The sequence below is a fragment of the Enhydra lutris genome, unplaced genomic scaffold (assembly GCF_002288905.1).
Source record: "Enhydra lutris kenyoni isolate GAN:26980312 unplaced genomic scaffold, ASM228890v2 scaffoldscaffold35, whole genome shotgun sequence".
Classification (NCBI taxonomy): Eukaryota; Metazoa; Chordata; class Mammalia; order Carnivora; family Mustelidae; genus Enhydra; species Enhydra lutris.
The window spans coordinates 3,181,541-3,209,201 of NW_019154119.1; the positions used below are offsets into that span (position 1 = coordinate 3,181,541).

The following is a 27,661-nucleotide window of genomic DNA, read 5'->3' on the forward strand; positions in this document are numbered from 1 at the left end:
AAGTATCTTTTATATTTACTGTTGAAATTATTTAAGATTATAAATTAAACAAAGAAACTTGGCTGTCACCACTTCCATTTAGCATTTCATTGGTAGTCCTAAGCAGCATAATAAATACGGAAAAGATGTTTGAATTGAAAGGAAACAAAATTGTCATTATTTGAAGATGACTGTTAATGTAGGAAGTCTGAAAGAATCTTCTGATAAATCAGTAGAGTTAAAAATTTCTCTGCATTGGGACGCCTGGGTGGCTCAGTGGGTTAAAGCCTCTGCCTTCGGCTCAGGTCATGATCTCAGGGTCCTGGGATGGAGCCCCGCTTCGGGCTCTCAGCTCAGCGGGGAGCCTGCTTCTCTTCCTCTCTCTCTCTGCCTGCCTCTCTGCCTACTTGTGATCTCTGTCAAATAAATAAAATCTTTAAAAAAAAATTTCTCTGCATCAAAGGGCACAAACAGAACATAGTGAAGAGGCAGATGATGGAATGGGAGAAAATATTTGCATATCGTATATCTGATTCGATATCCAGAATATAGAAAGGTTCATATCCAGAATATAGAAAGAATTATAATTCAACAACAAAAAAACAAGTAACTTAATTGAAAAATGGGTTAGGGACTTGAATGAACATTTCTCCAAAGGTGATATAAAAATGGCTAACAAACATATGAAAAGATAAGTGACATCACTAATTAGGGAAATGCAAATCAAAGCCACAATGGGATATTCTTCACAACTATTAAGATTGTTACTATTTAAAAAAAGAAAAAGTGTTGGTGAGTATGTAGAGAAATTAGAACCCATCTTTGGTGGGCTGTAAAATTGTGCAGCCACTACGGGAAACAGCATGGAGGTTTCTTAAAAAATTAAAGATAGAATTACTAATAATTCTACTTCTGGTTATATACCAAAAGAATTGAAAATACAGCCTTGAGACACTTATACACCTATGTTCATAATAACATTATTTACAGTAGCTGAAACTTGAAAGCAACTCAAGTGTCTATTGATGGATGAATGGATAAACAAAATGATTCCATATGGTATACAATGGAATATTACTCAGCCTTGACAAAGAAAAGAAATTCTGAAACATGCTCCAACATGGATGAACCTTGAGGACATTATTCTCAGTAATAGAAGCCAGCCACAGAAAGGCAAATACTGTATGATTCTACTTACATGAGGTTATCTAAACTTCAGCTCAGGTTATGATCCCCAGGTCCTGGGATCAAGCCCCACATTGGGCTCCCTGTTCAGCGGGGAGCCTTCTTCTCGCTCTCCCTCTACTGCTCCCCCTGCTTGTGCTCGCTCACTCTTTCAATCAAATAAATAAATAAAATCTTTAAAAAAAAATAACAAGTGGAAATTCAAAGGGTCAGAAATAATGAAGACACTCCTAAAGAAAATTGTAAGGTAGTACTTGAGAAGATATGAGGAAGCTACAGTTAAATCCACGTTACACTGTATGGAGATAGAAATGGAATACTGAGTAGAAAAGAAATGAACTATTTATTAAATGGACCTGTGGCAATTGATTATCTCTAAAGAATAAAATTGGATTCTTTCCTCATACTTACCAAAAAGTCAGTTCTAAGTAGAATCAAATTAAATACAAAGGAGAAAAACTATAAAACTTTAGAAGACGATGTGGGACAGTATCTTTATACCTCAGGGAAGGAATATTTCTTACGATATAAAAAGCACAAAATATAAAGGAAAAGATTAATAAATCAGGACTACAGTTATGGTAAAGATATCTGGTCGTCAAAAACAAGCCTTAAAGTAGGAGTTATTTGTGAGACATAACTTCCGTAGGGTTAAAATACAAAAAATATAAAGAACTCTTACAGGGTGCCTGGGTGGCTCAGTCAGTTAAGTGTCTGCCTTCGGCTCAGGTCATGATCTCCGGGTCCTGGGATCCAGCCACCCTATGGCGCTCCCTGCTTTGTGGGAAATCTGCTTCTCCCTTTCCCTCTGCCCCACCCCCAGCTTGTGCTCTCTCATTCTCTCAAATGAATGAATAAAATCTTTAAGAAAAAAAAAAGAACTCTTACAAATCAATAAGAGGCAGGCAACCTGGTGAAACATTACACCAAAGACAGGACTAGACAGGAAAAGGCATGTCACAGAAGAAACCCAAATGGCTCGTAAACATTCAAAAAGATGCTCAGTCTTTCTGGCGATCAGGGCATTGCAAATTAAAACCACATTGCCATTTATCACCCACTAGATTGGCAAATGTTAAAATATCTGACAATAGTAAGGGTTAGCCAGAATGCGGAGATTTAGGAAATCTCTCACACAGTGACGGAGTGGAAATTAGTGTAACCACTTTGTAAAAACAAGTTGGCAGTGCCTAGTAAAATTGAATGTGCATAACTCACGATCAGGTAATTCCACTCTGATGAAACTCTTACACATGTCTACCAGGAGACGTGGACAAGAAAGTTTATAGCCACATGGTGAGTGAGAGCGAAAAGATGGAAACAACCCAAATGTCCATCAGCCATGGAGTGGATATATAAATTATGATGTAATTAAGCAGCAAAATACAATCCGTTGATGAAAAAATGTAGGACTTACAGTTACATGAATCAATATGGATGATCCGTAACGTAATTTTAAGTGAAAGCATCAAGTTGCAGAAAAATATACCTAAGTCTATATAGATTTTAAACATGTGTTAAATAAATCATGTATTACTTGTACATAATTGCTGAAATGGTAAAATCAAAGACATGATTAATACAAAATCCAGGATCTAGGTTACGAGGAGAGGACCAGGTGTGGTGGGGGAGGCGGCTGTTAGCGTAAGATCCCCCAGCAAGCTTGAGTGACTGCCGTGTTTCTCTTTCTCAGGCAGAATCGTGGGTAGGTGGATATTTGTTTTATAACTTTTTAAACTGTACGTACACATTTTATGCATTCTGATACAGTTTTTAAATATTATAACCTGTAGTATTTTTAAGAGATAGTAGGACATGTTTTCAAATTAGGTAATGTGGATTATTGAAGATGCACAGATTTTGAAAATCATCACCTAAGAGTCTGTTGGGAGGAGTTTTCTTTTTTCAGGTTAAGGCTTCTTCATGTATTTATTAGTTTGTGAGTTCAAGTGACGGGAAAGGTACAGAGACGTTAAGTGGTGTCTCTGGCAGAGTGGCTTAAACGAGGTCTGTGGAAGGCACCCGTCCCTGCACCTGGGCCACTTTTCTTCCTTCCTCACTTCTGTAAATTTTTAGTGACCGACTGCCAAGTCCTGGGCATTGTCCTAGGGGCCCAGGAGTCAGAGAGGCTATGTGCCTAGCTTGGAGCTTCTGGCAGTTTTCGGGTTCATGCTCACAGATTTTGTTAATCTTAACCTCCTAAACTAACGAGATAGCAAAATTCACTTCAGGTCCGTATCATAACTTACTCTTTCTTATCGTTTTAAGGAAGTCATTTATTTACATATTTAGACAACCTAGTTGAATGCATTGTCTGTAAAATTTTCAGATTAATATATCCTTTTTGGTCTGGTCCTAGCCCAGTTAATATTCTAATTCCTGTATATATTTATTCTCAGTTTTTTCCCTTTCTGTGCATCTCAAAGCTCTTGATATGTTCTAATTCTTTGGAATTGACTTTGATGTACTAATTTTACCTTTCTGTGTATATTTTTGAGACTCAAAGTTGGATCTGATCTTAAACCTTGACTTTAAAGCAGCATTTTCAAAAGCATTACAAGCATACTGCTAGAGATTATAAGGTGATACGAAGGGAAACATTATTTATTTTAATAGTCATGTGATTAATTTAATTTATAATTCTATTATAAATATACATATGAAACCTTTCATGGTTGTTTTTGCTCAGGATGCAATTAAGTCAAGTCTCTCTGATAATCCATCTCGCATAGACTGTGTGAACTAATGGCCCAGCTGTTCTCAGACACAGCAAAATATGAAATTAATATCCGGACTACAGATGTAGTGTTTAGTTATAACGGTGAATCAAGGTATTCTCTGATGTCCTCTGTCTCCTACTTGTGTTGTAACTCAGAAAATAAGCATACGTGGTTTGGTCAGGAAGAGGCAATCTAGAAAATTCATCTAGGCAAATTGTTCAAATAACATATTTTGTTATAGGACAGGGTCTGGACTATAAAGAGGAATGAGACCTAGACCCTGCCTTTCAGGACCACCAGTTTCACAGAGATAGGCACGTAAAAAGTGCACCATAGTGTGGAAAGCGCAATTGTGGAAACGTCCATGGTAAACGGGTAGCTGGGAAATGTGGTCTCTGACTTACGGAGCCAGGAGGAAAGCCTGCCCAGGGCAAGGCTTCAAAGTAGTCTTGAGAACGGAGCAGGAAACTTGCAGAAAAATAGACCAGCAGAGGGCAACATCAGAAAGGCCTATGCCAAGGTACAGAGACCACAGGAACATGGCCTTTGGGCCAAGTGACGTCTCATCATTGATGCTGGTGTGAGGAGAGGTGGGAGCCAGATATGAAGGCTTTTGTAAGGACTGTGATGGTGCGCATTTAGATCTTATTCTGTAAGGGATTATCAGCCTTTGAGAGGTGTTAGGCGGAAAAGTGACACACGGTCTGGGGCAGTGTAGAAAACAGAAGGATCAAGTCACATTTCAGCCCGTCATCCGGTAAAAGGAGGATATGGAAACCACTTAGAGGGAATGTTTAGAGTTTCTGCCTTATATGACTTTTAGGAAATTAGGCTTCATTTAGATTTTGCCCAGAATTTAATGTGTTGAAGGGGTTAGTGATAGGTGATTTGGAGCCAATATATGAAGTTTCTGAAGAAATTGATATTATTCAGTCTGTATTATTAAAAAGGTATTAACTTTCCCTACATAGTCTTCTTTTTCTTTTAAGATATATTTTAGGAAGAGTGAGCCAGAGAGAGCAGGGGGGAGGAGAGGGAGAAGAAGAGTGCTCAGTGCTCAGTGCTCAGACTCCATGCTGAGCACAGAGTTCAACATGGGGCTCAGTCCTATGACCCTGAGGCCATGACCTGAGCCAAAATCAAGAGCCAGATGCTTAACTGACTGGGCCACCCAGGTGCCTGTCTTTCTCTATCTAGTCTTTTTTTTTTCCCCTTAAAGATTTTATTCGTTAGAGAGAGCACAAGCACAGGGAGATGCAGAGGCAGAGGCCGAGGGAGAAGCAGGCTCCCCACTGAGCAAGGAGCCCAACGTGGGGCTCAATCCCAGGACCTGGAGATCATGACCTGAGCTGAAGGCAGCGGCTTAACCATCCGAGCCACCCAGGTGCCCTTCTCTACATAGTCTTAAAGGCAAAGACAGTTTGCTTATTTTGTGTGTTTAACACATGTGAGCAGCATATAAAAGTTCAGTGGAGATGCAGTACTGATATGACACACAACGGCGAACAAGTTCTGTTTTTCAATTAGAGTGGGACATATGGCAGTACGCTGCAGAGTGAGTAGAATGAAATATTTACACCTTTTTGCAGTTAATATCCTTCCAAGGAAATCTCAACAACCCTGTTATTTAAAGGGAATTGGGTGGGCGATCGTATCAGGGTATGATGAGCCTCCTTTATATATGGGTTTCTGATGTGAGTATTCTGAATAACTTAATTGTGGCATATTGTTTACTTTTGGGCATATTTACTGTTAGATCTGATCTCACTAGTCTTTGGATTTGCTGTATATTGTTCTACCTTACAGAGAAATGTATTAGTATGCCAGCTTATTCTTGTACCTTCGTGAATTTATAGTCACAGGTCTGAGGCTGACTGCCTGAGGGTGTGAGGGCACTCATCTGTGTCTGTACACATAGCCAGACCCTTAGCACCAAATGTTCTGCCTCACGTTTATTTTGGGAATATTCTCTTAATAGGCACGTTTTGGGATGTGACTTAGTCAGCTAATTTGCTAACATTCAAAAGCCATGAGCTCTCAGCATTATCTTAGCCTTTTAGTATTTTAGTCCAGCAAAAATTTCTGACTCTGATTGGGAAATTAACTATAACATCTTACCAAAAATGATCCAAAAGCATCAAAAGAGAGAGTTCATGCAAAGGGTACAGAGAGATGTTCACAAGGGAAGTTAACATTAACTTAATAGTAGAAAGGAGGGAGTAAGCATAGAAATGAAGGACCACAAGTGACCTTGGAACAACCGTAGGTTTCTTTCTCTAGGTCCAAATAATGTTGATTATAATGCATCTTAGGTTCTATTTCAAAAGGTATTTTCTGCAGTTCTTGTCACCAAGTTCTTTTGAAATTCTTCTTCATTCTTTTGAAGATTTAATTTATTTCCTTATTTTCTACTTTGACACAGAAATCCCCTGCAAAGAAGCTGAGCCATGCAATTAGTAAATCTTTGGGGTGCGTGCCCACCAGAGAACCCCCGCATCCTGTTTTTCCTGAGCAACCAGAGAAACCACTTGACCTTGCAAATATAGTGTAAGTATACACCTAGGGATGGACGTGGGTTATACTGAAATGGAGACCTTGCTGAATCCTTTTGGGTAAAAGCAACTTCATGTAACATGAACATTGAACCTTCTGGTTTTTACTTTACTTTTGGGGAACTCAGGACCTCAAGATTTCATTTCTTTAAGTCACCATAAATATTTACATGGAAGCTTAGCTGCTGAGCCCAGAGCCTAAGTAATTAATGATCTCAAACAGAAACATTAATTAATATATTGAAGAGTAATTATTGAACTGCTTTTAGCAAGGTTGCCTTTTTTTGTTTGTGTGTTCTTCCATAATCAGTGGTAGAGATCCTTTCTTCACTGCAGCAGTAATGCCCATAGTTATTTTTATAATTAGTTTGGGCAACATGGAATTGAAAATCAACTTCATTTGCTTCTTTGTATTGAGAGAAAATTAGGAAACATAAGATTGTATTCTATAAATAAAACTAGTGTTTTATTTTTACTTTCTTTGAATATTCCTGCTAAATGAAAGAAATTCAGACAGGAACCAAAAAGAGAAGTAGAGAAAGAGGAAGAGTAAGGAGAAGGAGAAATAAGGAAGTGTTAAGATTCAGCCTCTAAACTAAGATTCTTTACTCTGAATTAAATGGTGATGTTATGTGTCCTCCTGGATAAAGTCAATAGCGGTTTTGTTTTGTTTTTAGAGAGGGGGCAAGGGCAGAGGAGAGAGAATCTTAAGCAGGCTCCACACCCAGCAAGGAGCCTGACACAGGGCTCGAGCTCACAACCCTGAAATCATGACCTGAGCTTAAATCAAGAATCAGATGCTTAACCAACTTAGCCACCCAGGTGCCCCAAAGTCAGTAGGTTTGTTTTTGTTTTTGTTTTTTTTAAAGATTTTATTTATTTATTTATTTGACAGATCACAAGTAGGCAGAGAGGCAGGCAGAGAGAGAGAAGTGAGGAAGCAGGCTCCCCGCTGAGCAGAGAGCCCGATGCGGGGCTCTATCTCAGGACCTTGGGATCATGACCTGAGCCGAAGGCAGAGGCTTTAACCCACTGAGCCACCCAGACGCCCCATCAGTAGGTTTTTGATCATTCTTAGTCTTTATTGGGCGTTGACAGGTTTTTCTGTTGGAGTAGACATCTGTTTTCTTTGACCTCCCTCTAAAATACTTAGGGTTCTTGATCTTTTCTTTCTCATTCAGTAATTTGAAAGACTTTTACTAAAATAGTATATACATATAAATAAGAAATTTAATAATACAGAAAAACATATAATAAAGTACAGCACATCCTCCCACACTTCCTTATGCTTTGTCTAGGTTTCTGACCAATGAGATCTCTTTGCGTTTGCATAGTAACTTGTTTCAGAGCCATTTAATGGATGATCTGTCGCCCCCCCCCCCACCGTGACCTAACACGCCACGGCTGTCATAAATGAAGCGTCCTATGTGCGTGGTCTGGTTCTGGGCTCTCCTCTTCCTGTGGCCCAACGGCCTGTCCTTATGCCAACATCATACTATCTTAGTGACTATAAGAGGTTAAATAATATTTTTAGGAGGGTCTTGTCTATTCTTTGCCCTTTGCTCTTCCATATAAATTTTAGTATCGGCTTATTGAGTCCCTCACAAAATTTTGTTTGGATCTTGATCAGAGATTCATTGGATCTAGAGATCAAATTGGGGAGAATTGACGTCTTCCGTGTCATGAATGTGCTCTGTCTTTCCATTTATTTAAATGTCATTTTGTGCTTTTCAGTAAAGCTTTACAATTTTCACCAGAAAGGTATATACGTTAGATTAATTCTTCCATACTTTTAAAGGTTCTTCTGTACATTTGTTGATGTTGCACATGTGCCTTTTTTTTCCTACAGTTTTTTTGAGATATAATTTACATGTGATAAAATGCACCCACTTCAAGTGTACAATTCAGTGAGTTTTGGCAAATGTATGCAGTCATGCAAATGGTGTTTTCATGGAATTATGTTTCTCAGCAGTGTATTGCTGGTATGTGGAAATGCAAATTGTTTCTGTATCTTAATCCACTATCTGGTTATCTTACCTGATGTACTCATTAATTCTAGTAATTTTTAGTCAGATTTTTTTGGATTTCCTATAAATAATTATATCACCTGCGAATAATGATCGTTTTGTTTTTTTCCCTCCCACTCCTTGTAGTTTTAAATATTAATCATACTTTATTTTTTCCCTTTTGGTCTTCTTGCACTGGCTGAACCTCCAGTGCAATATTGAACAAAAGTAGTTCGGTAGGTAATCTTCTGTTGTTGCTAATCCCGAGAGACAGCTTTCAGCATTCATTTAGTGTGTTATTTGATGTAGGTTTTGTAGAAACTGTTTATCAGGTAAAAAGAGCTCCCCTTGTATGCCTCGTTTGCTAAGAGTGCTTTTTTTGGGTCATGAATGGATGTGGAATTTTATCAAAGACTTTTCTGCCTTGAAATGATCATGAGAGTTTCTTTATTCTATTAATATAGTGAATTATATGAATTTTTTTAAACAGCCATACATTCCTAGAATAAACATAAGTTGACTCTCCTTGTAATATACTGCTAGGTTTCATTTGCTAATGTTTTGCCTAGATTTTGCCTATGTTTAAAAGTTAAATTGTCCTGTAATTTCCTGTTTTATTATCTTTTTAGGGCAAAGTTTGCCCAGTTTGCTGTCTTAAAAAGTTGAAGAGCATTCTCTTTTTATGTTTTTTGAAACAGCTTATTTAAAATTGGAATTATTTGCTCCTTCAATTTTTGGTGAAATTCACCAATGACGTTATCTCTGCCAAAAGGCTCCTTTGTGGGAAAATTCTGAACTGTGAATTCTATTTTTAAAACAATTATAAGACCTAATTCTTATTTCTTTTTGAGTCACTTTAGAACATTTTTTATTTATAGGAATGTCAGTTTCATTTGAATTTTCAAAGTTATTGGCACAAAGTTCATAACATGTGTCTGTGGTGTGTGTACTAATGTCTCTTTTAAATTCCTCTTTCATGTATTTATGGTTTTTCTCTCTCTTTGGTTTTTCCTTGAACACATCTTGCCATAGGTTTGTCCCTTCTGTTGGACTTCTAGAGGACCAACTTTTGGTTTTGATGATTCTCTTACTGTATGCATTGTATTTTTGAATATTATTTGTTTCCAACCTTATCTTTATTATTCCTTTTGTTACAGTTTCTTTGGGTTTATCTTGCTACTCTCTTTCTAACTTCTTCTTTTTTTTTTTTTTAAAGATTTTATTTATTCGACAGAGAGCAAGAAAGCACAGGCACGGGGGGAATGGCAGAGGCAGAGGGAAAGGGAGAAGCAGACTCCCCGCTCAGCAGGGAGCCCTATGCGGGACTTAATCCCTAGGATCATGACCCAAGCTAAAGGCAATTGTTCAACCAGCTGAGCCACCCAGGCATCCCTCTTTCTAACTTCTTCAAAGATATGGTTAACTTACTCATTCCAGGTACCCCCCCCCGCAATATAAGCATTTTAAGATTATGAATTTCTCTCTGTTCTTTCTGAGTGTGCCCAATTTTTCTTATGTAATTTTGTATTGTTCTAAATATTTTCAAAGTTGTGATAAGAATTCTTCTTTAAAAATACTATACTTTTGGGGCACCTGGGTGGCTCAGTGGGTTAAGCCTCTGCCTTCGGCTCAGGTCATGATTTCAGGGTCCTGGGATTGAACCTCGTGTCGGGCTCTCTGCTCATCAGGGAGCCTGCTTCCTGCTCTCTCTCTTTCTGCCTACTTGTGATCTCTCTCTCTCTCAAATAAATAAATAAATAAAATATTTAAAAAAAAAAAACTTTCTTTTTTCTTTTCTTTTTTTTTTTAAATTTTCTTTTCTTTTTTTTTAAAGCAATCTCTGCACCCAGCATGGAGCTCACACTCACAACCCTAAGGTCAAGCGTTGCACACTCTATAAGCTAAGCCAGCCAGGCACCCAAGCAGAATACTTTCTTAATTTCCAAACATATAAGGATTGTTTAGTTGCCTTTTTGTTATTAATTTTTAGTTTAATTTTATTTTGGTCTAATAAGTGGTCCGGACTATTCAGTTCTTTCAAATTTGTTTTGACATGCTTATTATGTGTAATATATGATCCAGTTTTTATTATGTTCCTAGTAGGCCTGAAAAATAATGTTAATTCTGTGCTTGTTTGGTTTACAGTTCCTAGTGAGTGAATGTATGTCCATTAGGTCAAGTTCGTTAATCCTGTTGCTCATATCTTCAAAACTACACATATTTCACTAAGAAATTGAAAATTTGTTCTTATCTAGTGACTATCTTTATTCCTAATAATTCTGTTTGTTCTCAAATCTATTTTATTTGCTAAACATCTTTTAGTGTCTTTTGCTTGTATGTGCCTAGTGTAACTTTCCCCATCCTTAAACTTTTAACTTTTCTGTGTCCTGAAGTGTTCAGGATGCTTCTTGTAAATTGTAAGTGGATTTTAAAAATCTAGTCTGACAACCTGCCTTAACTGGTGAGTTTGGTCCATTTAAATGTATTACTATAATATTGTTATTATTGTAATTAGTCATTATAAGTAAAATTGGCTTTCATTATTGCAGTTATAAAAGTATTACTACTGTGATAATTGGACTTTTTTCTACTATCTTATTTTATGCTATTTATATTTTTAAAAATTCCCCTTTATTTGCATACCCCACCCCGGTCACCCTTTCCTCAGGGATAATCATTCTAATATGTTCATTGTATATCTTTTTACCAGGACATATTCTTGAAAACTAGGTAGCATTTTGTACGTTCTTTTAAAAAATTTATGTCAACTGTCACTCTGCAGATTTTACTTACCCATTCTTCCTACCCAGCTGCCTTCGGATCTCTGCCTCCACATTAAACGGTGCAGTAAACCCCTCAGATGGACTGGGCAAGAGTTTCTTTAAACCAGGGGTCACGAGTTAACGTATATCCTGACCAGAGGAAGCGTGTTGGGGATTCTGTTACTTTAGTGTAGACCTTCCTTTAACCTCTCCCATCTGAATTCAGGCCGCATTCGGTTGCCTCTCCCTGCTGTGCCTGAATTCAGAGACTTTTGGATCAGTTTCACTAGCAAGTCACCTTCATTTTTCACCAGGCCTAGAAAAGAGGAGTCTTGGGCTATGTGGTTTTGGGGAGGGGACCGAAAGAGACAGGAGGTGTTCTGCTTCTTAGGTGGACTTTCAACCAGCCCTCTTATTGGTAATGCAGCCCCTCTCCGCTCTTTCTGAGGCACCAAGCATCTCTAACGACTGAGCATTCCTGATCTTGTCTCAGGAGGACTCCATGTCCCTTGTCTCAGGAGGACTGAGCCCTCCCCGTCTCTAGTTTCTGTTGGAAGTTTAGTATGAATTCAGTCTAGGACTGAGAGTTTAAGTATTGGAACCTTGAATTTTTGTTATAGATTCTTACCATTTTATATTTGCCTCAAGCCTTTTTTTTTTTTTTTTAAATACTTTATAGGTCAAGTTGTGGTTTCCTGTGTCTTTCCTAATCCCGTTACCTTTTCTCACCCCGTAGAGTAGCCACTAACATTATTTTGGTATTTATTACTCTATACATGTTCTAATACTGTTACCAGATGTTCATGCACCCATAAAATAACATATTTTTTAAAACTTTGTATAAATGGTTATGCTCTACATATACTTTTGTAAGTTTATTACTTTATTAAATAGTATGTTTTTGAGATTTACCCAGAATCTCAGATGGCATTCCAGTGAATGACTGTACAATAAGTAGTCCATTCTCCTACCTATCGACAGACATTGAACTTGTTTCTAGTTTTTCACTACCATCTAGAATGCAGCTGCGAGCATTCTTATACAGAGAATTTCTCTAAGGTATGAGTGTAACTGCTGGGTCCTAAGATAGGAATATCACATAATCAAGATAGATTATGTGATAATGCAGTAGAAAATTAACCCCCAAGCCTCCTGGTTCAACACATGGATGTTTATTTGTCACTCATGCAAAGTCCCTCGTGGATGGGAAGGACTCTGGAACAGCTGAACTAGGGATAGTGGCTCCGTGGTTTAGGCTGCTTCAGTTTTTGGCTCATCATCTTAATGTGAGGCCTCATTGATCCCTGCAGCAGGGGAAGGGAGCCTATGGAAAGCTCATACCCATCTTCTTGTATTCAGAAGTGACACGTGTCATTTCCCTTACAACTCTACCTAACTTCACGGGTATGTCATCTTCCACATACCTAGGAAAGAGAGGAGAACTAGATATTAGTCAGCTCTAGTAATATATACGCAAGTGTCTTCATCTTTACTAGGTGTTATCGGACTAGGCATTACCTAGAACTCAGATTTTATATTTCAAGTATTTATTAATCTAAATTGTTCCCAAGGCAAAATATAGTCAGCGGGCCACTCAGAAAACACAATATAGGGGCGCCTGGGTGGCTCAGCAGGTTAAGCCTCTGCCTTCGGCTCAGGTCATGATCCCAGGGTCCTGGGATCGAGCCCCGTATTGGACTCTCTGCTCAGCAGGGAACCTGCTTCCTCCTCTCTCTCTGCCTGCCTCTCTGCCTACTTGTGATCTCTGTCTGTCAAGTAAATGAATAAAATCTTAAAAAAAAAATGTTTATTAAAAGAAAACACAATATAGCTTCCTTTTTAGATTTTGATGAAACTTTGAGCAATTAATCCTATTTGGGTTGACTAGACAACTTTTAAAGTCCCTTTCAACTTTGAATTTCTCTGTTTTGTAGATTTTTCTTCTATATTCACATGTCACTGGGTCCCAGATTTTGCTATTGTCAGGGTCACTCGGCTTTAAAAACTATAGATTACCAAGTCACTTTCATTCTGGGTTAGGTCAGCTAATGATTATTCTGGGGGTGGCCTGCAAATCTGCCTTGAAAAAGTTTCATAGTGAATCTGATCAAATTATGCAACCACTTCATTAGAATATAGATGGTTTTAGCTGTATGAATAACAAGCTAGTAATTTAGTATTAAGCATCCAACGTACATATAGGATACAACTAAAATATAAATATATGAACAGCAATTCTTAACTCTTGCTGAGATTCTTTTTTTTTTTTTTAAGATTTTATTTATTTTTTTTGACACAGAGCACAAGCAGGGGGAGCAGCAAGCAGAGGCAGAGGGAGAGGGAGAGGCAGGCTCCCTGCCCAGCAGGGAGCCCAGTGCAGGGCTCAATCCCAGGACCCCGGGATCATGACCTGAGCCAAAGGCAGCCGCTTAACCGACTGAGCCACCCAGGTGCCCCCTGAGATTCTTAATTGTCCATTCATTTAGCAAATATTTATTGAGAACCTCCCAGGTACTGTGCAAGGTGCAGATGGTACTCACACAGTGTTTTGCTTCGGTGCATGTAGGTTTGAGCGAGTGAGGTAGCCAGTTTCATAAAGGGCTGCATCTGTGGGCTTCCACAGAGAAGAGTTCGAGGTAGAGCTCTAAAGATGAGAGACCTGGGAGGAGCGGGCTGCTGTGCATTTCCAGTCATGACCAGGAAAAGAAAGTCTCTGTTTTGTGCTTAGAGATGAAGGTGGGCCCCACATTTGAATGCTTAAAGTCAGCAAACTATTTCATTTGAATAGGATCATGATTATTTTAATCATTGTTTTATTATATGAATATTAATTATTTTAAAGCATTCTTTTTTAAAGATTTTTTTTTAAATTTATTTATTTGACAGAGATCGCAAGTAGGCAGAGAGGCAGGCAGAGAGAGAGGAGGAAGCAGGCTTCCCGCTGAGCAGAGAGCCCGACGACGTGGGGCTCGATTCCGGGACCTCGGGATCATGACCTGAGCTGAAGGCAGAGGCTTCAACCCACTGAGCCACCCAGGCGCCCCTAAAGCATTCTTTTTTAGACAAAGAATAGATTAGTTGTCTTGCACTTCAGGAGTCTTTACACATTGTAGGTATTACTTTCAAACACCTAAGTTGTTTATATTTGTTTTACTAAATATCAGTGATCCCGGTTCAGATGAACCCCATCTACTGAAGGGGTTAGGACTGGGGATAAAATCCAAGGGACTGGATGACCAACCTGGTTGAGCTTTCCCCTAGGCATTGCTCACAACATTTAAAAGATGGGGCCTGCTAGAAAATCTGACCTTTCCCAGCTGGATCTTTCTCAGAGTAGGGAATAAGGTTTCTTACTAAAGTTTTTAGTTTAAAAATCAAATTTATTATTTTTTTTTCTTTTTTCTGGCTTCCATTTCATGTTTAACATTAATGTTCTCATCTCAAAATTATAAGGATACATCTGTCTATAAAAAATTTCTTATTTCTGGATTTTTTTTTCTTTTTTTGTTGTTGTCAGCTATGAGATAGGAATTTAAGGGTATTTCTTTCCCAAAATGGATAGCCATTTATCCCAACTCCATTATTTTCCTGCTGATTTTTTGCAGTTTTAATTTTGCTTTCCTTTTAACAATTAATACCTTGACAGTCTGAGAAATAACATAAAGCACATATGTGTCTGTATCTGTAAAATAATTCTATACAAGGCGTCTTTACGTTATGGTTTGTCTTCATCTTACTGGCAGGCTAAGAAAGGCTTTTGTGAAGAATAACATTTATAGTGAAGCCTAAAAGATGAATAGAGATTAGCTGTGTTTGGCGTCAGTGGAGGAATATTCCCAGCAGAGGGGAGCAGTAGGCCAGAGAGCAAGGGGAAGGCTGCAGAGGGGGCAGAGGCAACCTGAGATTTTGGACGTGATACTGAATTGAAGGGTTTTTGATAGTAGAGATAGAGTTTGAATTTTGCATTTTAACAAATCACTGCCTGCTGTGTAGAAGTTGGGAGTGGGGACAAGGGTGAAAAAGAAGAAGCCAGCTAGACGAGTTTTTTTTTCAGAGGCCAAGTGAGAGATGATGGAGGTTTGGACTCTCATGGTGGTAATGAGAAAAGTTTGTGAACACATAAGGAATTTTAGTTTTTACCATTATTGGACTCCCAGCAATAAAAGAAAAGCTCCAATGGAAATGTGGGACAGGAATTGAAATTAAGTATGAGATAAGGTATATTTTAATGTTCATTGCTTACATTTTATGTTGACATAGAGATTTTTCCAGATCATCATAAATTCAAGTGTTGATATTTATTGAGCACCTATGCTGTTCCAAGCCCTTTGCTTACCTCTTCTGTGTACATCATTTCATTTAACCCAATGGCAACCTTTGCAATATAAATACCGTTCATCTATAATGAGTCAGGAAACGGCATTAGTGAGTTTCAGTGACCTGATTATGCAACTTAGAATGATGGCGTTGGGACTGGACTCCACCCCCCAGACTCTTTCCACTGTACCTCACTTTCCCAACAGGTAGACCTGGGAAGAAATTGTCACTGTGGATGTACACAGTAACTGAACGATTGTTTGAGATCTGTGGTTTGTTTTAGAATCAAGAGAGGACATTGAAGAGTCGTATGTTGGTTGATTGAAAAATAGAAGGGAGGCAGTGTGGTATGATAGAAGAGAAACCAGGTTAAAAATAGAGACATCTGTTGGCTTTACTGACAATAAAATTTAATTATCTCAGGATATTGTTTAAGGTTAATGTATTTGAGAGTACTTTTTTAAAAAGATTTTATTTATTTATTTGAGAGAGAGAGAGCATGCACATAGGGAGGGGCAGAGACAGGGAAAGGGAGAGAATCTCAAGCAGACTCCACGCTGAGTGGGGAGCCCGAAACAGGGCTCAGTCTCATGATCCCGAGATCACGACCTGAGCCGACACCTAGAGTCGGATGCTTAATCAGACTGAGGCCTCAGGTACCCCTGAGAGTACTTCTGAGAGGTTAGGATGCTATCATACTGGATTCTAAACTTTTAAACTCTTTTCCTTAGACTTAAATAAATTATATCACAAAAATGTAACCACAAGGGCTGGGACTCTGTCTTATTCTTTACTGAGCTCCCTGTGCCCGGAATAGTTCCTGGTGCTTGGTAGGCATTCAAAATGCTTTGAATGAATGAATGAATGAATGGCACTAGCATGATTTATATAAACAGACCTCTACCTCATCCCCTCCTCCTCCCTTTTATGTTTGTTCCTTCAGAAAATGGTCACGTATAGGTCACGTACCTACATTAAGTCTCCACTAGATGTCAGGCATATTTCCTTAATTGGTTCATTGTGTTTTGTTTTGTTTTTCCTTATCTGGTGAGTTGAGAATATTAAGTAAACAAGATTTTTCAAATAAACCTCAAACAAAACCGATTCACTTATCATCAACACTAGCAATTTCCCTTATGAGTCTCTGAGAGAAATTAGTCGTTTCTTTTGGTCCAAACATCTTTATAAAACTTTCTGGCTCTTGATGTCTGATAGACATTTTGCTAGCCTAATTCAAGCAATTTGTTGTTGCTTTAAGATCTAATTATCTAACCACACAGTCTTTATACCTAATTTCTTTAATTAGTGGTTAATCACTATTACATTTCAGTTTATGGTTATTTATTTCTGAGAGAAGGAAAACTTCCCAGTGTTGGCTTAGTGTATTTATTCCTCTTAATTTCGTCAAGGAGAGAATGACAAGCATCCCACTGGACACACTTGGGATTGATGTGTTCTCCTAAACAGGGGTTGGCAAACTACAGCCTGCGGTTGAAATCCCTGCCTGTTGCCTGTCTTTTGTGGCCCAGGAGCTGATGATGACATTTTTAAATGGTCAAAGAGAAAAAAAAAATTTCATGAAATAGAAAGAATAATAATAATATTTTGTGAAAATTATATGAAACTCAAATTTCAGTGTCCATAAATAAAGTTTTGTTCGGACAAGCCACACTTAACTCCTTTATATATTGTCTTTGCTTTCAGGCTACAGTGGCAAAGTTGAATCTTTGTAACTAAGGTTGAATGACCCTCAAAACCTAAAATACTGTACAGCATAGGAAATCTAGTCAGTGGTACTATAATAGCGATGTCCGGTGACAAATGGGAGCTACACCTGTGCTGAGCACATCAGAATGCATAGACTTGTCGAATCACTGTATTGTATACCTGAAGCTAATTAACATTGTGTATCAACTATACTTCAATTAAAAAAACAACAACAACAAACCTAGAATATTTACTGTCTGGCTCTTTAGAGAAAAAGTTTTGCTGACCCCAACTCTTAAGGAAGGGTTGATAAAAATTGCAAATTTAGGGATCTTTGTGCTTCTTGATATTTTTTTCTGAATTCTCATCATCATCTTTGATGGTTCAGGCTGTTTTTTCAACCCAAGGGTGAAGGTTAATTGGTAACTTCTTCTGTTGAAGCAGTCGGATAAAGTTTGTTACCTAGAAACCGACTGCCTTATTGTTTCTCGCTGCTTATGCATATATAAATATGTAGCCAGTATGAACAGCTGAGCCAACCAGTTTTTTTCCATACTTTGTGTCAAAACAGAATTAACCTAGATAAAAAAAAATCATTATTTAAATGATAGTTATAATTAAACACTTTAATATGGCTCTTATTGTATTTTAACTGCTCTTCTATTTAATGCTTATTAGACCATCTATGCATTATTTTGATTTGATCAAAACAAAACTGTCCTTTTTAAAATTTCAACTTCAGAGATTTTTTTTTTTTTTTACTTTAGACAACTATGCTTGAAACATCTCATCCTTATAGTATTTGTGAACCTTTTGGTAAAATATGAAAATTCTGTTTATTTTTATTCTTATTCATGATGACTTTAAGTAAATCAGTACAAATTTGTGAGACCAGGAATAATGTAAGAACATGTGTAAAAACCTGTGAAATTTTTAAGACTGTATGAAAAAACAACTACTCAATGAAAGAATAACTCCTTATTTATTTTGTTTAGATACCAAAGTGCATTTTTGTGATGCTTCTTCTTCTCTCTCTTTTTTTTTTTTAGATTTTATTTATTTATTTGTTAGCGCGCGCGCGAGCACAGGCAGACAGAGTGGTAGGCAGAGGCAGAGGGAGAAGCAGGCTCCCTGCCAAGCAAGGAGCCCAATGTGGGACTCCATCCCAGGACACTGGGTTCATGACCCCAGCTGAAGACAGCCGCTTACCCAACTGAGCCACCCAGGCGTCCCTTGTGATGTTTCTTTTAAAATGATGGATGAATCTGGATTTGGAGATTCCTTTTGTGACAAGGATGCTTCTGGCTAACTGTCCTGTGCCAAACTGAATGCCTCATTGTTAGCAGCTTTTTTTATAAGCCAAATTTGGGTGTTTTCAAAGAGAGTTATTAACTGGCTTGAACTGTATTCCCAAACAAATTGTGGGGTGTTACAGAATTTATAATGTTGATATGTTGGTCTGGATTGAAATCACTGTCTCCGACAACTATTTACTGACTGTGTATTGTGGCTGGGGCTCTGTGCGTGTTGCTGAGGGTAGAGTCTCTTTTGAGAAGATTGACAAGATGATACTTTTAGATCGCTAAATGAATCTGATGTTCTAGTCACTTGAAAGGAGTATCAGATTCATTTTGGGTGTCTTGGTCTTTGGAGATTGAACCTATTTGGAAGGTTATAATTTTAGCTACTTCCAAGAGGTAAGTACTATACTTTGACTCTTAGATCATAGCTCATCTGATACTAATTCTGTCTTGTACTTTGCTGTAGTGATTTTGAAAAACCTAGGCAATGGTGACGTAACCTGCCCACCACTGGGCCAACAGACACCTTTTATTTCAGGTCTATCTAATTTAATCTTTGGAGAAAAAAAAAGCTGCTTTTTATTCTCCTGTTCATATAGCCTGGAATATGAATGTTCTTACGGCTCTTAAGGGTCACGACTCATCTGTTACTAATTCTGTCTTAACATTTTGCTGGGATGATTTTGGAAAACCTGGCACCTGAGAAATACAAGAGATTCTCTTAGAGCTTTGAGCTTCGCTTCATCCTGGCTTGAGTGATGTCTCTTTGGCTCCATTTCAGGCTGAAGGTCCCAGGTAATTACTCTCTTCTGGGGTTAGGGCACTTGCTAAGCCTATAAGTATATCTCTCCAAAAAAGAAAGATGGCACCCAGAGAGCGCTGATACTAAGGGTCATGTGTCATGTAAGGTAGTCCTAGAAATAGGATGAAGTTTTTGCCTGAACTTCAGTGTGGGGGGCAGGGGAGGGTACACACGCTCATGAACCACACAGTGTATATATGTACGTGTGTGTGTGTATGTGTGTATGGGTGTGAGGGTCAGGTGAACAGCACATGTGGTGACTGATTATGCTGCACTAAGGAGAAACAGTGTTATTTAATACAATAAAACACAGTGTTTAATCCTAGGAGGGTAATTATTTACAAGTGGCTGTGACTTTGGTCTACTGAGTTTCACCTCCCCCCTTGAGATTTTCTTACTCTGTTTACCATTATCGTAAAGTACTGTGCTTCTAAACTCTAAATTTAACATGGTCTAAACACCATCCCCTGGATTTTTCTCTTCTTTTCATTGTGGTAAATACACATAACATGAAATTTACCATCTTAACCACTTTTCAGGTGTACAGTTGGGTAGTATTAAGTATATTTATATTGTTGTGAAACAGATCTCCAGAACCTTTTCAACCTGCAAATCTGAGACAACCTATCTATTAAACATCAACTTTCCTTTTACTACCAACCTGTGGTAGCCACCATTCTACTTCCATTTTCTATGAATTTGAGTACTTTAGATACCTCATTTAAGTGGAATCATGTTGGTTTTTTGCTTTTTTTTTTCTTCTTTTGTGACTGTCTTATTTTATGCAGCGTAATGTCGTCAGGCTTCATCTGTGTCGTAGCCTGTTTTAGGACTTAGTTCTTTGTATGTATATGCCACATTTTGCTTGTTTGTTCCTTCGTCAGTAGGTGTTTGGGTTGCTTTCACCTTTGGGGCTAATCCGAATAATGTTGCTCTGAGGATGGGTGTACCCATAATCCTTTGAGACCCCACTTTCAGTTCATTGAGCTATATGCCCAGAGGTAGGATTGCTGGATGTTAATGGTAGTTCTACTTTCAGTTTTTGAGGAATCTTTGTAGTGTTTTCCATCATGGCTGTGCCATTTTACATTCTATGAACAATGTACAAGGGCTCCAGTTTCCCTGTACCCCCACCAACACTTGTTATTTTCTTTTTTCTTACTGCTGTTTTATTTAAAGTAGACCGCCTAATGGGTATGAGATAGTATCTCATTGTAGGTTTGCTTTGTCTTTTCTTTTTTTAAGTTTCATTGAAATACAATTTACCTACCATAAAATTCACCCACTGTGACAGTTAAATAACTCATAATGAATTTATATAATTTTGTAACCATCACCATCATCCAGTTTTAGAACATTTCTACCATCCAAAAAAGTTTCCTGCTGCCTATTTTTGGTCAATTCCAGCTCCCACCGGTAGCCCCAAGGCAACCACTGATATACTTCCTATTTCTATGACTTTGCCTTTTCTAGCAATTTCTTATAAATAGAATAATATAACATGTAGTCTTTTGTTTCTGGCTCTTTTGTTTGGCTTAATATTTTTAAGGTTTATCCATATTGCATCAAGTATCAGTAACCTTTTAAATAAAAAACCTTTGATTTTTGATTTTTGAAAATACCCTATTATATGAATATACCACACTTTATTTATCCCTCAGCAGTTGATGGACGTTGGTTCATTTCCAGTTTTTGCCTGTTGTGGATAAAGCTGCTCTGAACATTTATGTTTTTGTGTAGATATTTTTTTAAAAATAAGTTTGTTGTTGTTTTAAAGATTTTATTTATGTATTTGAGAAACAGAGAGAGAGCACAAGATTAAAAATAAAATATTTAAAAAAAAAAATCTTTGCCTAACTCAGGGTCACAAAAATTTTCTCCTGTGTGTTCCTCAAAAATTTTATAGTTTTAACCCTTACATCTTAGTCTATAATCCATTTTTATGTTACTTTTGAAGTAATTATGATTGCTTAAAAAAAAAATCCCTGAAAAGTAATCATTCTTAATATTGGGGAAATCTGCTTTTCTTTGAGTTTTATTTTGTCCCAAGCCAAGCCTAGGGTATACCTATAATGGAATTTCATGCAGACATTAAGTCTCAGAATTAAATTTCATCGAATGGAATTTCTTTTTTTTTTTAAGTTTATTTAAATTTTTTTTTTTTTTTTTTTGTAATCTCTATACTCAGTGTGGGGCTCAAAATCACGACCCCGAGATCAAGACTCAAATTCTCTTCTGACTGAGCCAGCCAGAGTCTCCTTGAGTGGAATTTCTTTTCTTTTCTTTTTTTAAAGATTTTATTTATTTGACAGAGAGAGATCACAAGTAGGCAGAGAGGCAGGCCCAGAGATGGGGGAAAGCAGACGCCCCGCTGAGCAGAGTCCTGTGTGAGGCTCCATCCCAGGACCTTGAGATCATGACCTGAGCCAAAGACAGAGGCTTTAATCCACTGAGCCACCCACGTGCCCCTTGAGTGGAATTTCTTAATAGAATGTGTATACTTTGATCTGGTTGCAATTTAGAATAATCTCAATATTTCTCGGCATCTTTATAGGTCTTTATATTACCCACTTTTGATTAGTACCACAGTTTAGCACCTACTAAATTAGCCCTTTTAATTTTTCTTAAACCTCAAATCTATCTACATATTTCTAACAAATTAATCTTGAAATTACTTCCCTGTTTAAAAGTCTGCAAAACTCCATTGCCTATGGAATTAAGGAGGTACTCCTCAGGATGGAATTCAAGACCCTGTGTAATCAGGCCCCATCCCACTCTTTGAATCTTATCTTTTTCTGCTAAATTTATATACTGTAAAGCCGGTGCTGCAGCCAAACCTACCTCCTTCCTACACTTCAAAACTTTGTATCTCTTCCTGCCCCTTGGAGCTGACTCATGAACTTCCCAAGCCAACTACTCCCTTTCCTGAGTGCCTTTTTTTGCCTTTTTCAGGCTTTTCCTCTTTTGTTTATCCATGAGCCAAGCTTAATTCTATTGTATCCACAAAACCCTTGAACCCTGAAGCAGCTAACTCATATGGATCTCTCCTTTCTTTCCCTAACTTCCTTTAGCTCTTGGTTTATCAGTCATCAGGACATCCAAAGTGCTGTTCTCTTCTTTAAGGATTCTTTGAGTGCGTATTAGACCTGGGTTCCTTGAAGATTGTAAGCCCGTCCTTTGCACCTTCAGCTTCTTAAGAGATGTCCCTGGTATATGTCATTTGTGTACGGTACCTTTCAGGTGTTTGTGGGACTAAACTCCACTGACTTGTAATGATTCTAGGGTATGGAGCACAGTTGTAAATTCTCAATGAATTAGGTTAAATTTGGCAATTTACTTGTAGTCCCTCTCTTCAGGGTCACATTTTGGGACCTTGCTTATTGATGGGCTATGACTTATCTTAAGCTTTGGAAGGCAATCAAGGAAGGGCTACTCAGATTGTAAAACTCTGTATTTTTTTATGCGCTTTTAGAGAGAAGGTCTTATTTTACTATTCAGAATAATCCTAGAGGTCAAGATAAGGACAAAATAGGGCATCTTCTCCTTTGGTAAAGTAACCTTTCTCTTTTGTCTTACTTACTTTTTTCCTTTTGAATAATGTTAATAAATCATCTTGAGGGTAAAACTGGGTGCCTTGCCTCCAAGCATGAACTTAAGGAAATATTCTGTTACATTGCACTGAATGATTTTCCTCCTTGGCTTTTCACCTTTTTTTTTTTTTTTAAAGATTTTATTTATTTATTTGACAGAGAGAGATCACAAGTAGGCAGAGAGGCAGGCAAAGAGAGAGGAGGAAGCAGGCTCCCTGCTGAGCAGAGAGCCCGCTGTGGGGCTCCATCCCAGAACCCTGAGATCATGACCCGAGCGGAAGGCAGAGGCTTAACCCACTGAGCTACCCAAGTGCCCCACTTTTCACTTTCTTAATGGAATTCTTTTTGGAACTTAAGTGACTTCTTTTTTCTCTTCAGTCATTTCTTTCCAGCTGTCACCACCTCATGTTTAATTCTGTGTTAAGTCCAGCTGTGATTTTCCACCCATGTCCTGTGTCCAGTTTATGACAGGAAAAACCATCTTGTTAAGAGCTTCTCCACAGTTTCTTGAGATGAATATTTAACATCTTCATTTTAAGAAATTGATTGAATTGCCATCGATACCATCTGTGTGAACTTAGACTTTTGAGAGCTTAAAAATCTAGAAGTGGCCTAATATAGTGGCATAAAAATCTTGCTGACAGATTGGACGCAGAGTATGAGAGAAAGAGAAGTCAGTTTGGCCTGAATAACTGAAATAATAGAGATGGAGATACCTACAGGTAAAACACATTTGGGTAGAATTAGACCTCCATTTTGGACATGCCCCATGCTGGGCTCCATGCTGGACATGGAGCCTACTTAAATACAAAAACCAAAAAAAAAACCCCAAAGAGTTTGGACAAAGCTGATTCTTGAAAGTGACATAAAGTTAAATTTCTAAATTATTGTGATCTTAAATGTTAAGTAGCGGTGGAAGGAAGGAGAGAAATAGGATTAAGTGGAAGTACAAGTAGTAACAAACTTTGGATTTGTTTGTTTTTAAAAAATAGGGGAAGTGGGGTGCCTGGATGGCTCAGTCATGGTCCCAGGGTCCTGGGATCTGGTCCTGCATTGGGCTCCTTGCTCAGCGGGGTGCTTGCTTCTCCCTCTCCCTCTGTTGCTGCTCTCTCTCTCCGTCTGTCAAATAAATAAAATATTAAAGAAAACAAAACAAAACAAGGAAAGTGACCTTAAATATAAGATGATCTTTCCTAAGAAAAGGTCTCCAAAAACTAATTTGAACATATAAACCTTTAAATGAATCAAATCAAGTGTCTTGGCGTGGATACGGTGGAGTAAGTTACAAATCAAAGAACACTGACGGATCTAAAAATTTAACATCTTCAAAATGAAAAATGCTCTAGACTCCTTCTAACACACACTCCTGCCTGCGGGAGCATTCTTTAACTTCTTATGATTGTGTCCATTTGTCATTTTCCCCAACCTTTGTTATGGGGGCAGAGGAGAAATTGGGACAGTGAAGACCTTGAGAGAAGAATCTGTAAGAGTACGGTTGTCAGTCTCCTCCAGGCAGTCCGACAGACAGGACAGGGCACCAGGTGTGGTGCTCTTGGCAGTCAGGGATAGCAGGTAGATAGTAACTCAAAAGCCTTCATGATCTGTTGTTCAGTCCTTGTAGTGGTTATGCTTAGAAACTTTCAAAGCCAAATAGTTTTGTGTATGGATTAGGGATTTCTGTGTATCTAGAGAGAAAAATGGATAATTGAGGAATATCTGTGAACCTTTGAACACACTCCTGTAAGCTGAAATTGGGAAGTATGTGTCCTGCAACTTGGAAGATTGTTTTGGCTATTTTACTTTTCTCATACTTCCATATGAACTTAGGATCAACGTTTTTTATTTAAAAAGGCAGCTATGATTTTGGTAGGGATTGAAATGAATCTGTAGATCCATTTGGGGACTATTGCCATCTTCACGCTATTATGTCTTCCAGTCCGTGAACGTGAAATGTTTTCCCATTTTTTTTTAGCTCTTCTTTAATTTCCTTCAGTGATATTTGATAGTTTTCACTATACAAGTCTTCCATTTCTTTTTTTTTTTTAAGATTTTATTTATTTATTTGACAGACAGAGATCTCAAGTAGGCAGAGAAGCAGGCAGAGAGAGAGAGGAGGAAGCAGGCTCCCCGCTGAGCAGAGAGCCTGATGCGAGGCTCCATCCCAGGACCCTGAGATCATAACCTGAGCTGAAGGCAGAGGCTTTAACCCACTGAGCCATCCAGGTGCCCCAAGTCTTCCGTTTCTTTGGTTAAATTATTTCTGAGTGTTTTATTCTTTTTGGCGCTGTTGTAAATGTAATTGTTTTCTTAATTTCACTTTTATATTGTCCATTGCTAGTAGATAGAAATACAAGTGATTTTTTTGTATTGGCCTTTTGCCATATGACTTTATGGGACTTACTAGCTCTAATAGTTTTGGTGGGGGGATTTGCTTGTTTGTTGGATTTTTTTTTAAGGCTGACCCCTGTTTTTTGGTGGATTTTTTTTTTAAGATTTTATTTATTTATTTGACAGAGAGAGGTCACAAGTAGGCAGAGAGGCAGGTAAGAGGTGGGGGGAAGCAGGCTCCCCGCTGAGCCGAGAGCCTGATGCAGGGCTTGATCCCAGGACCCTGAGATCATGACCTGAGCCGAAGGCTGAGTCTTAACCCACTGAGCCACCCAGGTGCCCTTTGGTGGGTTCTTCAGGGTTTTCTGTATGTGAGATTATGTCATCTACAAAGAGAGATAGTTTTACTTCTTCCTTTTGCAATTTGGATATATTTTTTTTTTCTTGTCTATTGTTGTGTTATACCTTCACTGTGGAATGATAATTTGGTTGAATTTAGAATCTAGCCAAAAGATGTTTTCCCTTCATTCTTCAAAGATATCATTCCTCTATTATTTTGTAGCCTCTATTACCTTGTAATCTGGTAACAATCTGATTCTCCTTCCTTTCTGTTGACTCATGTTTTACTGGTACTTTTAGGGTTTTCTTTGTAAGTTTAGCAATATGAAGTTTTACTATAATCCATCTGGCTATGAGCTCTTTTTTTTTTTTTAGTTTATTTCTATTTAATTTAATTTGCTTTAATACTCAAAGATTCTTATTCTCTAAAGGCTCATATCTTTCATCAGTTCTAAAAAATCCTTCATTCTCTTTGGTCTCTCTGGAACTCTGAGATACAGACTTTAAAACTGGAATTAGCTCTCACATTTGTTAACTTAAAAAAGTACCATCAGTCTTTTGTTGGATTCAGCCTTGTATTCAGCCTGTCTTTGGAGTTGTTGTTGTTTTTGTTTTTAATCTCAATAATTGTGATTTTCATTTTTAAAATCTCATACTTGTTATTTTTCAGGCTATAATGGGTGCTATTCTGTCCCTTAGGTGGCTGAGGGTATTAGATGTACTAACTTTAAAGACTTTTTTTTTTTTTTTTTAATTTTTTTTTTTTTTTTTTTTTTTTAAAGTTTTTTTTTTTTTTTTTTTCAGAGAGAGAGAGGGAGAGAGAGCGAGCACAGGCAGACAGAATGGCAGGCAGAGGCAGAGGGAGAAGCAGGTTCCCTGACGAGCAAGGAGCCCGATGTGGGACTCGATCCCAGGACGCCGGGATCATGACCTGAGCCGAAGGCAGCTGCTTAACCAAATGAGCCACCCAGGCGTCCCAACTTTAAAGACTTTTATAGATGCTCTGTTTTCTCTGATTTTGCGGGGGCAGGGGGTGGTGGTGTGGGTTAAGGTCTTCTAGCTTCCTCAGAAGTGGGCCGCCATCCTTGTGTGGGGGTCATGGCCGCTCAGCACAGCCCCTGTTCACCACAATGCCACCTTGTATTATTTTCTTCCTTGGGGGAGTCTTCATTTTTCTTTTTTTAGGTTTAAAGAGAGTTTCTTTTTTTGCTTTGTTTCTAGCTATGTGTGCATCAATTTATTTTTCTATCTTTAAATCATTTTTCTTTGGTGCAGGAGGGTAAGCTCTCAGCACGTGCTCAGTCTGCCACCTTGAACCAGAGGTCTCCCCACTATTTCTTCAGCTGATTTATAATTCACCATCATATCACGGTCTTCAGAGATCTCTGTGTGGCCTCTCCAGCAGACTGTGATACACATTTAATGAATGATGTGTGGCTCTTTATTCCCCTTGCAAACTCCCTAATGTATTAGGACATTTCAAATTACTTTTAGATTCTTTTGGCCCAGAAATTAAATACCAGAACTGCTTAGCAGGCATCACCGGCCTGACGCATTTAGTCGTTTCGTCCATACAGGAAGTGCTGCCGTTTTCACATGCTCCAGTGTGCCCTTGAGCCCACGGTTTCATCTTCATGACACCTCCTGCTCAAGCATCCCAAATGGCCTGTTGGCTATCCTTTGAATTCCTTGTCTAGACATATTTCTCAATTTAAAATTCCCCTGAGCCCTTCATCTGTTTGCACTTTTAGGGTTAGCTAACGCATTGTTTCAAGTAGGTTAGAACTGTAAGTCGAATCACAAAATTTCATTCTTGAACCGGTATTCGTTGAGCACCCCCTGTATGCCAGTCATGGTGTGAGGCTGTTAGGTATGCAGTGTGAGCCCAGGGGTGCAGCAGACTGTGGGTCCTGCTCTCAGAAACTTGATCTTTTGAGACCAATCGCAAAGCCAATGCCAATTACATGTAACTGCAGACCGGTTAAGACCTATAAAGGAAAAGAACAGGATACTCCGTATGAGTATAGCGGAGACTTCTAATTTAAATTTGGTAATAAGGAAAGGGATTTTCAA

At 38.3% G+C, this 27,661-nt stretch overlaps 1 protein-coding gene across 7 annotated transcripts in view; it reads left to right on the forward strand.

The window, feature by feature from the left end:
- The window catches only part of LOC111154095 (dystrobrevin beta), a 243,675-nt gene that overhangs the window by 116,926 nt on the left and 99,088 nt on the right, over positions 1-27,661 (forward strand). For all 7 annotated transcript variants that reach the window (XM_022513473.1, XM_022513468.1, XM_022513471.1 and 4 more), the window contains exon 9: positions 6,307-6,431. In XM_022513473.1, the coding sequence (XP_022369181.1) occupies positions 6,307-6,431 (125 nt within the window). The remainder of the gene's footprint in view (positions 1-6,306; positions 6,432-27,661) is intronic.